Source organism: Salmo trutta, chromosome 13, assembly GCF_901001165.1.
Source record: "Salmo trutta chromosome 13, fSalTru1.1, whole genome shotgun sequence".
NCBI classification, from domain to species: Eukaryota; Metazoa; Chordata; class Actinopteri; order Salmoniformes; family Salmonidae; genus Salmo; species Salmo trutta.
The window spans coordinates 60,143,544-60,156,369 of record NC_042969.1 but is presented as its reverse complement, the minus strand read 5'-3'; the positions used below and the strand labels follow the sequence as shown (position 1 = coordinate 60,156,369).

Genomic DNA, 12,826 nt, shown 5'->3' with positions numbered 1-12,826 from the left:
TGTGTGTGTGTGTGTGTGTGTGTGTGTGTGTGTGTGTGTGTGTGTGTGTGTGTGTGTGTGTGTGTGTGTGTGTAGGACAGGGACCCAAAAAATCGCAAATGTATCAATTTAAATTCAGGCTGAAACGACAAAATGTGGAAAAGTCAAGGGGTGCGAATATCTCTGAAGGCACTGTGTATAGGGTGAGAGGGTATAGTTACATAATAAAGGGAAAGAGGACAAAAAGAGAACAAAAGGCTGGACAGAGTGACAAAGGGCCAGTGTATGGAAAGGAGAGAAAAAGATGTGAGGGTGGGGGAGAAAGAGAGAGAAGAGGGTGAAGCCAAGGGACAAAAATAGGGATGAGACAGTGATATGATAAAGAGATGACAGAAGGTGATACTGAAAGGGGAAGGGTGTAGTCCTGAACTCCTAGGGAGGGAAGGAGAGAGAGATGGAGCTCCATCCGTCTTCACCTCCACCCACACTCATCTAGCACCTACAGGACCAAAGAGCAGTGGGAGGGAAAGCCTTGCGGGAGAGAAAGCGTGGGGGAGAGAGCGAGGTGGAGAGAAGTTGTCACCACAGATGCACTGATGGTTTATTCAGAATGTAGGGAAGAGAAAAGAGAGCTAAAATATTCATGATAAGCTGGCGGTAAAGACTCGCTTCACACTGCGATTTCAGGAATGCAGCACACGGAATGTCTCTGCCTCTCCACGTATTCCCGATCCTGACATTCTAACTTAATGTTCAGAGTGGGAGGTGGAGAAAGAGGGAGATTCCGAGAGAGAGGAAGAGAACAAACTAGTAAGACATCGAGACGGAGGGTGTCTACGGAATATTTACATAACAAAAATATAAACGCAAATATACAAAAATATAAACGCAACATGCAACAATTTCAAAGATTTTTACATGACTTGGAATACAAATATGCATCTGTTGGTCACAGATACCTTAAAACAAATGGGCCACACATTGGTCCTCAGGATATCATCCCAGTGTCTCTGTGCATTCAAATTGGCATTTACTAAAATGTGATTGTGTTCATTGTCCGTAGCTTATGCCTGCCCATACCATAACCCTACCGCCACCATGGGTTTGTCACAATGTTGGCAAACCACTCGCCCACATGATGATATACACATGGTCCGCGGTTGTGAGGCCGGTTGGACATACTGCCATATTCTCTAAAACAACGTTGGAGGCAGCTTATGGTAGAGAAATGAACATTCAATTCTCTGGAAACAGATCATGCTGTTAAATTAGCTTCTTGATATGCCACACCTGTCAGGTGGATGGATTATCTTGGCAAAGGAGAAATGCTCACTAACAGGGATGTAAACAAATTTGTGCACGACATTTGAGAAAAGCTTTTTGTGTGAAACATTTCTGTAATCTTTTATTTCAGCTCATGAAACATGGGAAGGACACTTTATATGTTGTGTTTTATATTTTTGTTCAGTGTAATTCCTTGCATGTTAACTTATTATGAGGTGGAGAGTGAGGGAGGGAGAGAGCGATGGAGTGCATCTTGTAGAGTGTACAGAACACTATAGTAGTTTATTCACAGCACAGAACCTCACATGACTCAGATGAGTGTGTAATTTACATGAGTGGCTGGTATAAAAGGGCCATTCAAGCTGTCAGTCACATTCTACCGGAGGTCATTTGACACCCTGATTGTAAAAGTAGAATGGACCGGTGTTGAACCCGAGACCATAAGTTAACTCCTGGTCTGGGGGCGGCAGTTGACTTTTTAAGGTACTCCCAGGCAAGGTTACTCCTCCTGCGACGTGCCCACTTTGCGAAGGCACTACCTCTGTTACACTCATTTAGATTTTAGTAATTTATCAAACGCTCTTATCCAGAGCAACTTACAGTAGTGTGTGCATTTTCATACTGGTCCCCCGTGGGAAACAAACCCACAACCTTGGCATTGCAAGCGCCGTGCTCTACCAACTGAGCTACACGGGACCACTCGCCTTCCTTTGACCTCCTACTCTCCGGAGCAACCCCAGCTGCTGATATAAATCTCTATTGTGTGATCTGCTTCAACCTCCAAGTCTAGTGGAAAAGAGTAAACTAGCCTGTCCACTGATCCAGTCCAATCTGCCTTCTTCTCTCACATCCCTCCCTCTTTCCCACCCCTCCGTCCCTCCAAAGCAACATGACCTGTTGATTCCCAGACAGGTTACAACCGTCCCCTCCTAGGCCCATTCTGTTCATTATCCTCCCATATTTCACTCCCCCCTTTGTTTGGATGACAGTAAGGATTAAGATTGAGCCCAAAGATAATCTTACCGTAAAGCTACACTACATTAAAAAAAAACTGCTTTTGTGTTTCAAAGCATTAGTCAGACGTATTGAATTGGCTCTGAGTTTTCTGCTAAACTACCTCCCTGAGTCTTGGGGGGGGGGGGGGGGGGGGGGTGTTGGACTGGTAATTGTTTTTGATTGTTGTCCTTGTATCTGATTTAGCGGGTACATCATTTGGGGACTGGAGCTCTGAGTTTTTGTTATAATCAGGACGAGCAGAGAGTCCCCAGGACAACCTCACATCAGATTTATCCCTCTCCTCTCATCCCTTCATCCATCCATCCATCCATTGTTTTATCTGGGAAGAATAGAAGGGAAAAGAGAAGTGAGTGAGAGGCCTCTGATGAAATGGCCAAGAGATAAATCTGTTTGAATAGTCTTTTAATACACTATTGAACCTTTCTTTGGCCTGGTATGTTCTAGAGGACAACTCCTCTTTTATAGTCGGGACCTGGGTTTAGTAGGGAAAAGCTGATACCTAGACCAGCTAGAGCACAAATCAAATCAAATGTTATTGGTCACATACACATGGTTAGCAGATGTTAATGCGAGTGTAGCGAAATGCTTGTGCTTCTAGTTCCGACCATGCAAGTAATACCTAACAAGTAATCTAACAATTTCACAACAACTACCTTATACACACGTGTAAAGGAATGAATAAGAATATGTACATATAAATATATGGATGAGCGATGGCCGAATGGCATAGGCAGGATGCAGTAGATGGTATAGAGTACAGTATATACATATGAGATGAGTAATGTAGGATATGTAAACATCAAAGTGGCATTGTTTAAAGTGACTAGTGATACATTTATTACATCCAATTTTTATTATTAAAGTGGCTAGAGATTTGAGTCAGTATGTTGGCAGCAGCCACTCAATGTTAGTGATGGCTGTTTAACAGTCTGATGGCCTTGAGATAGAAGCTGTTTTTCAGTCTCTCGGTCCCAGCTTTGATGCACCTGTACTGACCTCGCCTTCTGGATGATAGCGGGGTGAACAGGCAGTGGCTCGGGTGGTTGTTGTCCTTGATGATCTTTTTGGCCTTCCTGTGACATCGGGTGATGTAGGTGTCCTGGAGGGCAGGTAGTTTGCCACCGGTGATGCGTTGTGCAGACCTCACTACCCTCTGGAGAGCCTTGCGGTTGTGGGCGAAGCAGTTGCCGTACCAGGCAGTTATACAGCCCGACAGATTAGCCTTGTTAAAATCCCCAGCTACAATAAATGCAGCCTCAGAGGATGTAAGGGGAAGCCATTTTTTTTGGACTGAGTAGTAGATTATTTTTTTTTTAAATGTAAGCGGGTAGGCAATGTCATGGACACACACTAAAGTAGGCTAATTGGAGAAGTTGACGTGCCCAGGCCATGACTAATGCTCAGCAAAAAGAGATTGGAACATGGTAGAGCCTAACTAATTGAAGAAGAGAGCTAGCCTAGGTTTGTTAGGTTAATTGAAGACGTGAACTAGCGCAGATATGCTAGGCTAATTGGAGAAGTCAACCTGTGTAGGTATCCTTGGCTAATTGAAGAAGTGAACTAGCAAAGGTATGCTAGGCTAATTTGGAGAAGTCAGTCTGTGTAGATATGCTAGGTTTTAATTGGAGTTGTGGATGTGTACAGCGTAAAGTTTAGCTAATCAGAGAGTGGTATGTGTGTGCTAGGATGATGGTTTTAATGGAGAAGGGTAGGTGTGTGTCTGTGCGGCTCGTGAAGCTAATTGGGGAAGGGTGCGCTTGCAGGGCAGTGCAGCCCATTTTCTCCATCACCACGGGATCCCAATAAAAAGAATTCGCTGGACGGCATGGGACAGAGGTGCCAGCTGTAGACCTGAGCAGGAGAGGATTAGACACACACAGAGATGAAAAGATAAAATAGCTAACTTTTTGTCTCCCACCTTCCCTTCTTGTTTCCTCTCTCGATCAGGTTTCTCCGTTTGTTTTGTCATTTTTCCCTCACTCAAAGCTATACATGGGAATAATAAAATCACTGTCCTGCTGAGAAGTAATCTAATTTTCCTCTCACTTCCTCTCTCCTTCCCTTTTTATTCACCATCTCTCTCTCTGCATCTCTCACCCCATTTTTCTCTCTTCCCACATTATTTCTTGGTCAGCTTCAGGCGGCTCTGTGCATCTTTGCCTCTAAATGATTGAAGTGAATGAAAAAACACATCACCAGGGAGCTGGACCTGTTTAATTTCCTCACTAAGCCCTGAAACCGCAGAGTATAACCCAATTCCTACAATGGAAAATCACAATCATAAATGTGGACATGCAATGTAGGCGCAAGGTTGAAACTAAAGGCAGGTTCAGTTCATTCAATGAAATGGACCTCCCCTCACTCACTCTCCCTGCCATTCCCAAAGCCTCTCTCCTCCTTGGGGTAGTCCAGTCAGACATCCCGTCCCCCCCCCCCCCCTGTCCTGTTCTGAGTTGTGTGGTGTGCAAACAGACAGATGGTCAAACAGACTGGTCTGTTCTCACTGCAGGGCTTTGGATCTCAGACAATGGGCTTCAGTCTCAGCCCAGAGACTGGGAAACCAAACAAAGAAGGGAAAGGGAGAAGAAAACAACCCGAAGAGGACAAGCAGACACTATATAGATCACGTGTCAAACTCATTCCACGGAGGGCCGAGTGTCTGTGGGTTTTCGCTCCTCCCTTATACTTTGTTTGTTGAAGTAAGGTCACTGATTAGAGGAACTTCCCTCACCTGGTTGGAATGAGGTTGACGCCCCTGCTATAGTGTGTCTTTGACAATAGGATGTTCACGTTCTATTCTAGATTAACATGGATGTATTTTCTCTTTCTCTCCTCCCTCTTTCCTATTCTCCTTCTCTTCTATCCTGCCTCTCTCAGGTACCACATGTCTGGTGGCCCTGCTGTCTGATAAAGAGTTGACGGTGGCGAACGTTGGCGACTCGCGCGGAGTGCTCTGTGACAAAGATGGCAACGCCATCGCCCTGTCACATGATCACAAGCCCTACCAGCTCAAAGAACGCAAGAGGATCAAGAAAGCTGGTAAGCAAAATAACATGCCTTAATAACTGGTTTTGGATCAGTTCTCTCCACCACTAGCCCTGATCTTAAACATTATAGATGAAACTACACAACTATCCCTGGTTCAGCTGTTATATTGTAGCTATACTGAGGTGTAAAAACCAAGCCTCTCCCAAATTAAGATATTTTTTAAAATTATAATCAGGAGCAGTATCCATGACTATTCCCACGACCTTGATCTCAGATTATTATCTTAATGTTTCCTTGATTTCATTATAGCTCTAACCCCAGGTAGCCTAGTGGTTAGAGCGTTGGGCCAGTAACCGAAAGGTTGGTGGATCAAATCCCCGAGCTGACAAGGTAAAAATCTGTCATTCTGCCCCTGAACAAGTTAGTTAGCCCATTGTAAATAAGAACTTGTTCTTAACTGACTTGCCTAGTTAAATAAAGGTAAACATTTTTTATAAATATATATATATATATATAAAAAATGTACCTTTATTTAACTAGGCAAGTAAGTTAAGAACAAGTTCTTATTTACATATAGATATATATAGATCAGGGGGGCCAGTGAGTGAGGAATGCAATGCACTCCTCAAGAAAGCCCCAAAAATGTCTACAGATCCCATTGGCCTGTGATGTAATTATCATTTTAATACTGTTTCATATTCTCCTTTATGTGAATGTGATTTTGATGAAATTTAGCCTTCAGTCAAATGAGTAACAAATCAAGTAGGACACACTACTCTTATTGGTGGCTGTCCATAGCTCACCATCTACAGGTTGCTGTGGGTAGTGGAGCTGCAAATAAGTAATGACAGCAAATTACACACAAACTGGATAAGCTAGTTGGCTAGCGGTTTCCAGTAACTGACTTAAATAACTGTGTCAGTGGTCATAAGTTCACACCAGCTGCCATGACTGTCTACATCTGCTATTGCTAGCTATTATGATGCAGGGTTCAAGTTAAGGGTAACCCTGTTTCCCTCCCGTTGAGTATGGCTTCCGAGTAAAGCCTTTTATCCAGTGTGTTATTCTGATTCCTCTTCATGGGTAATTATCTGGTGCTCTGGCAGTGGGAGAGAATACAAACACAGAGACACACAGGCAGTGCTGCTGCGCAGACCTCTGTGTGTACTGTTTATTGTTCTGCTTTACCTTTGAACTTCAGTATGTGAACTGTCCAATATAAACCATTCTGTCAGTGAAAAGACGTTGAACCGAAGAAAGGTTTGGTGCGCGGATCCATAGATTATTTTTCACCCTTCACTTGAAAGGCTTGATACTGTTGATGAAGATTCATGGATCTGCTCATGGGCTTAGGAACACAATGTATTTTACCTCCGCATCCCGTCTGCTGTAACTAAAAGCCATCGGTTTCTCCTCTCTTGTCCTCTCGGTCATCCCTCTCTCTCCCCATCCTCCCCCCTCCAGGTGGCTTCATCAGTTTCAACGGTTCGTGGCGTGTTCAGGGCATCCTGGCCATGTCTCGCTCGCTGGGCGACTACCCTCTGAAGAACCTGAATGTGGTCATCCCTGACCCTGACATCATGACCTTTGACCTAGATAAGCTGCAGCCAGAGTTTATGATCCTGGCATCGGACGGGCTGTGGGATGCGTTCAGCAACGAGGAGGCCATACGCTTCATCAAAGAGCGCCTCGACGAACCCCACTTTGGTGCCAAGAGCATCGTCCTGCAGTCTTTCTACCGCGGGTGCCCAGACAACATAACCGTCATGGTGGTCAAGTTTAAAGGTGCTGGTGGCAAGGCCACAGAGCAGTAGACCTACTGATGCATCCAAACGAGAAATTTATATTATATATGTACTGTATGTATATGCATAGGTTTAAGAGAAAAGACAAAACAAGGCCGCAGTTTTTGGAGCGAGAACTGTTTGTATCAAAGATATTTACAGAAATGAGCTGTTCACCACATGATGCAAACACTAAAACGTACACTTACAAATTCACTCACTCTCTCCAACAGTCACTTGTTTAGTTTTTTTTCTTCAATCTACATAACATTTATGTTTTAGTTTTTTTAAGCAGTCATATCCTCCAGGCCCTACACTGAGTCACTGTTTTGCATAAGAGGTACACCGAGATATTGACATAATTTGAAGTCGAGGCAGTGATTTGTACATCTCTGAGAGAACCTTTATCAGCAGATGTCTCATCTTATTGGTGCTTACATACATCAGAGCACCTGTAACTGGGCACCTGTTTGGTTAGCCGGAGGGGCTAAATACTTTGTCTGTTTTAAAGAGAGCTGAGACTAGACAAACTTAACTGTGTTCTCTTCTGTTTTGTCTGGCATGGCCAATTTTTTTGGGGGGGGCAATAAAACAGACAATGTGACCGATTGGATTTAAATGGCATTAGGAGATACGTACATGCTCTGCAGTCCTAATCAATGGACTGTTGCATGCGTGAGTGCATCATATCAAATGAGTCTTATAGAAATCACATTCAGTTTGATGCTTCGCTGTCCCCCCTTGATTTCTAACATTGTTCTATCATTCTAAACATTCCATCTTGTCTGTCAGCTCACCAGTCAGCTCCTGATCTCCATGTTGATTTTTGACCTGCAGTTGAGTACCCCCCAAATGACTGCACTGAAAATTGCAACTGTATTTTGAAGTTCTGAAGTTTATTGGTACTAAATATAATATTCCTTTCCTCATTTATGCAAACTACTAATGATGTCATCTATGCCTGTCTGTCAACAACAATCTGTGTATAACCCTCTGCCCAGAATGCATTTCTATAACTCTAATCTCCAGTTAACCCTGATTTAGGAATGAGTGGCACTTTGACAATAGTTGCACAAATGTTTGCGCCATGCTGTTATTGTTATGTCAGTCTTTTTGAATTAAGTATACAAATAGATTTTCACAGGCGCGATGGCATTGTACTGTTTTAATAGTCTACACGTCTTTATTCTTATCATTGGCAGACGATTGTCTTTCTGAAGTTGGGTTTAGTTCTATGGTCTCATGCTCCCTCTACATCAGGGTTCTCTGGTGTGGGAGAGTACACAGTAAAAAGACCATCCCTGTCACTGCCTGTCATATTGTACAGTTAACTTTTAAAGTTTATTTCTGTCAACTGACGGACTCAAAACGTAATATGAAGCCTTTGAATGAAATATGTACTTGTTGCCTTATTTTTTTAAATATACATTTCCTCATTTGTTGCCAAAATGAACTCCTTGGTTTCTAATGTAACGTTTGACATGCCATTCACATCGCATGTAGATATCATATGTCACGTATATAATACCATCACAGAGGTCTCCATGAGACGAGGAAGTGTAACATGAATGTACATGCTGTTCCCATGTTATCCTCCCCCTCCACATCTGCAATGAAGAAAGCAATGCACCAACTCTTTGGTAGATGAACAAAAGCAGTATGTACTAGATTAGTATGTTTTTATGTGCTTTTTCAGTTGTACATTCTTCCAAAGTAATGTATGTTTGTGGATTTTGTATTTGTTTTCGTTGAATTTAAGAAACTGTAAAAAAAGAAATATGTGAATTTTAAGATAAAATCAAACGGATGATGACAATAAAAGGATTAATGATCATAACATTGTCTTTCGTCTTTATTCATGGAAGAAAAAAACTGATGTTGAGAAATTATATTTGGTTGATTTTGAGAGCGCTGCAATACAGTATTTCAATGACCAAGCTTGATAGTGCTGGTGAGTGGCCTAAAGAAGCCTGATCATGCCACCTGTTGGTTTGTCACTAGCACTTGTTTTGTATGGTATTTTTTATTTGATTTTGTACGGTAAATGGGATACATGGTGGTAGATGTTGACTGGGTAAATCCAGGTAACACTTTACATTAAGGTGTACTTTGAATTATTTATAATGGGCTTTATGTATTTTATAAATTTGTAATTATTTGTTTTATAAATCTACTGTTCATTGTGATTGTTTTTTGATCTGACAACTCATGTGCCCTGTTTTCAGCATTTTGAACTGCACTATCTATAATGAACAATAATTTAAATGCAACATACAACAATTTCCAAGATTTTGCTAAATTCTTAAAAGGAAATTGGTCAATTTAAATTCATTAGGCTCTAATCTATAGATTTTCCATGACTTGGCAGGAGTGCAGCCATGGGAGGGCATAGGCCCACCCACTGGGGAGCCAAGCCCAGCCAATCAGAATTAGTTTTTCTCCACAAAAGGGCTTTATTACAGACAGAAATATTCCTCCTCATCCTCCCTCCCTCTGAGGATCCCGCAGGTGAAGAAGCCAGATCTGGAAGTCCTGGGCTGGGGTAGTTACACGTGGTCTGCGGTTGTGAGGCCGGTTGGACGTACTGTGAGGTGGCTTATGGTAGAGACCTGAACATTCAATTATCTGGCAACAGCTCTGGTAGACATTCCTGCAGTCAGCATGCCAATTGCACACACCCTCATTATGACAAAACTGCACATTTTAGAGTGTCCTTTTGTTGTTCCCAGCACAATGTGCACCTGTGTAATGATCATGCCATTTAATCAGCTTCTTAATATTCCACAATTGTCAGGTAGATGGATTATCTTGACAAATGATAAAATGCTCACTAAACAGGGATTTAAACACATTTGTGCCAACATTTGAGAGAAATAAGCTATTTGCGCGTATTAAACATTTCTTGGATTTTATATTTCAGCTCATGAAACATGAGACCAACACTTTACATGTTGTTCATATTTTTGTTCAGTGTAGATAAATGGGTGTAGCCTTAGCCTATGATATACAATATATATGATTTACTATATGATTTATACTGGTGATCGTAATCATGACATTTATGTTTGAACAATAGACCAGCCTATTTATATGGAGGACTATGAAAGTTATCTCATGCTATGCTGCCTGGAATCAACACCCTCAGCCAACTTCGCTAAATGGTTTTGTTGTGACGGAGGGCTGGTCTGGCATGATGTGGCTTCAAAGATACTGTAATTATATGATGTAACCCATTAACCATACAGGCCAGATGAGTACCCATGACCTATTGGTCTAAAACTGTCACTCTGATGTAATTTCCAGGAGAAGGTCACTCAGGAAGGAACACAGACCCCTCTACGCCCTAAAAAGGACTTCCTGCTGAGTGTGATGATCTGAAGCAGGTGACTCTCAGCGATGCAATAGTAATAGAAGACACTGAGAGGCTCTAACCTGAACCATTACCAACTGAAAGCTGCGTAATGACTTGGGCATTTTCCTAAAATGGAGGGAGAGGTCTTGCTGCAACCCTCGGTGTACATAAGCCATTCATATTTGCACCTTGCCTTTATAAGAGGGGATTCATCACAGCCAGAGCTCAGAAACAACCAGAGCTTACAGAGCTGAGGCAGCAACAATAACACAAGCCAGCCTTCTTCTCCAGACAACAGGACCTGTGTTTGGGTTGAGCGTGGGACTGCATGGGTCTAAGCATGCTCAGCAGGCTCAGATTGTGATGCTGGACCTGGACGGCGCGGGGAAGTCCACCCTGCTCTACACGCTCAAGTACAGCGAGTAGAGATGCTGGAGACGGAGGCGAGGGGTCTGGGGTTGACCATGTGGGACGTGGTAGGCCAGCCGAGGATGAGGCCCCACCGGAAGCACCACTACCTGGGCACGGAGGTCCTGGTGTTTGTGGTGGACAGCTGGGACCGCAGGCGTCTGGAGGAGGCAAAGAGCTCCATCGGGTAATCATTTTTTATTCATAGTAAAACTTTATACAATTCAGCCAAATCCTGATGCATGAATGTAAATAAATTACAGGTCATATCCAGTTCTCTTTCTTGTCATATTGGGCCATGTTGTTATTGGGTATAATATACTGATCTTTTCACCCAACAGGTGCTGAGGAGCGGGAGTCTAAAGAGTGTTCCTCTGGTGGTGCTGGCCATTAAGCAGGACCTCAGCAAGCCCACAGGAGATCACCCAAAGGTTGGACCTGAGGAGGGTGTGGGCACAGGGACAGGTTTGTCCAGCCGTGCTCTGGGAGGACTGGTTTGGGCCTGGAAGGCTTCAGAAGGGTTGCCTATCTGTTGAAGACTTCGCTAAAGCAGACTGAGGCGGATATAAATATATATTATTTTTATTTAATCTTTATTTAATTAGGCAAGTCAGTTAAGAACAAATTCTTATTTACAATGACAGCCTATCCCGGGGCAAACTATAACCCGGACGACACTGGGCCAATTGTGCGCCATCCTATGGGACTCCCAATCACAGCCGGTTGTGATACAACCCAGAATCGAACCAGGGTCTGTAGTGCCGCCTCTAGCACTAAGATGCAGTGCCTTAGACCGCTGCGACACTCGGTAGGATATAAAGAACACAATAAAACAACTGAAACCCAAAGCCATAACGATGATGACCAAGAAAAGGACTGGGCTGCAGCTAGGACCAGTGACTATAAAACCCTGTGGATGGGTGTAATAATCTCCCTTGGATTATTTTGTATTCTTCTTCAGGATTATGTTGAGCAGAGTAGGAGAAGATTCAGAATGCCCAGTGTTGGTTCATTCTGATCCACTCATACTTGAATAAGGGAACAAGACTCTCCAGAACAAACTTGAGATCATAACGTATCTCACGCTGAAAGCTAGTATTTTGCACGTTTGCTGATTGTTCAAAAGTGTGAATTTCTGCATTTCCTTGTCATTTTTTAAGTATACGGCAGCAGCTACTCTGCCTGGGGTCCAGCAAAACTAAGGCAGTTTATACCATTTTAAAAACATTACAATACATTCACAGATTTCACAACATACTGTGTGCCCTCAGGCCCCTACTCCACCGATACCACATATCTACAGTACTAAATCCATGTGTATGTGTGTGTATGTTATCGTGTGTGTGTATGCATGTGTCTGTGCCTAAGTTTGTGTTGCTTCACAGTACCCGCTGTTCCATAAGGTGTTTTTTATCCGTTTTTTTTAAATCTAATTTTACTGCTTGCATCAGTTACCTGATGTGGAATAGAGTTCCACGTAGCCATGTAGTAATGTGCGCCTCCCATAGTCTGTTCTGGACTTGGGGACTGTGAAGAGTCCTCTTGTGGCATGTCTTGTGGGGTATGAATGGGTGTCCGAGCTGTGTCCGTAGTTTAGACAGATAGCTCGGTGCATTCAACATGTCAATACCTCTCATAAATACAAGTGATGAAGTCAATCTCTCCTCCACTTTGAGCCAGGAGAGATTGACATGCATATTATTAACATTAGCTCTCTGTGTATATCCAAGGGCCAGCCATGCTGCCCTGTTCTGGGCCAATTGCAATTTTCCTAAGTCCTTTTTTGTGGCACCTGACCACACAACTGAACAGTAGTCAAGATGCGACAAAACTAGGGCCTGTAGGACCTGCCTTGTTGATAGTGTTGTCAAGAAGGCAGAGCAGTGCTTTATTATGGACATACTTCTCCCCATTTTAGCTACTATTGTATCAATATGTTTTGACCATGACAGTTTACAATCCAGGGTTACTCGAAGCAGTTTAGTCATCTCAATTTGCTCAATTTCCACATTAT

The 12,826-nt window shown here is 43.0% G+C and overlaps 1 protein-coding gene and 1 pseudogene across 1 annotated transcript in view; both read left to right on the top strand.

Annotated features, from left to right (window-relative positions):
• LOC115206215 (protein phosphatase 1L) overlaps positions 1 to 8,889 on the top strand; it is a 52,743-nt gene extending 43,854 nt beyond the window's left edge. The window contains exons 3-4 of the mRNA XM_029772919.1: positions 5,158 to 5,319; positions 6,733 to 8,889. Coding sequence (XP_029628779.1) covers positions 5,158 to 5,319; positions 6,733 to 7,082 — 512 coding nt within the window. The 3' untranslated portion in view covers positions 7,083 to 8,889. The remainder of the gene's footprint in view (positions 1 to 5,157; positions 5,320 to 6,732) is intronic.
• Positions 8,890 to 9,096: 207 nt separating this feature from the next.
• Positions 9,097 to 11,003, top strand: LOC115206796 (ADP-ribosylation factor J-like; annotated as a pseudogene).
• The last annotated feature ends 1,823 nt before the right edge of the window (positions 11,004 to 12,826 follow it).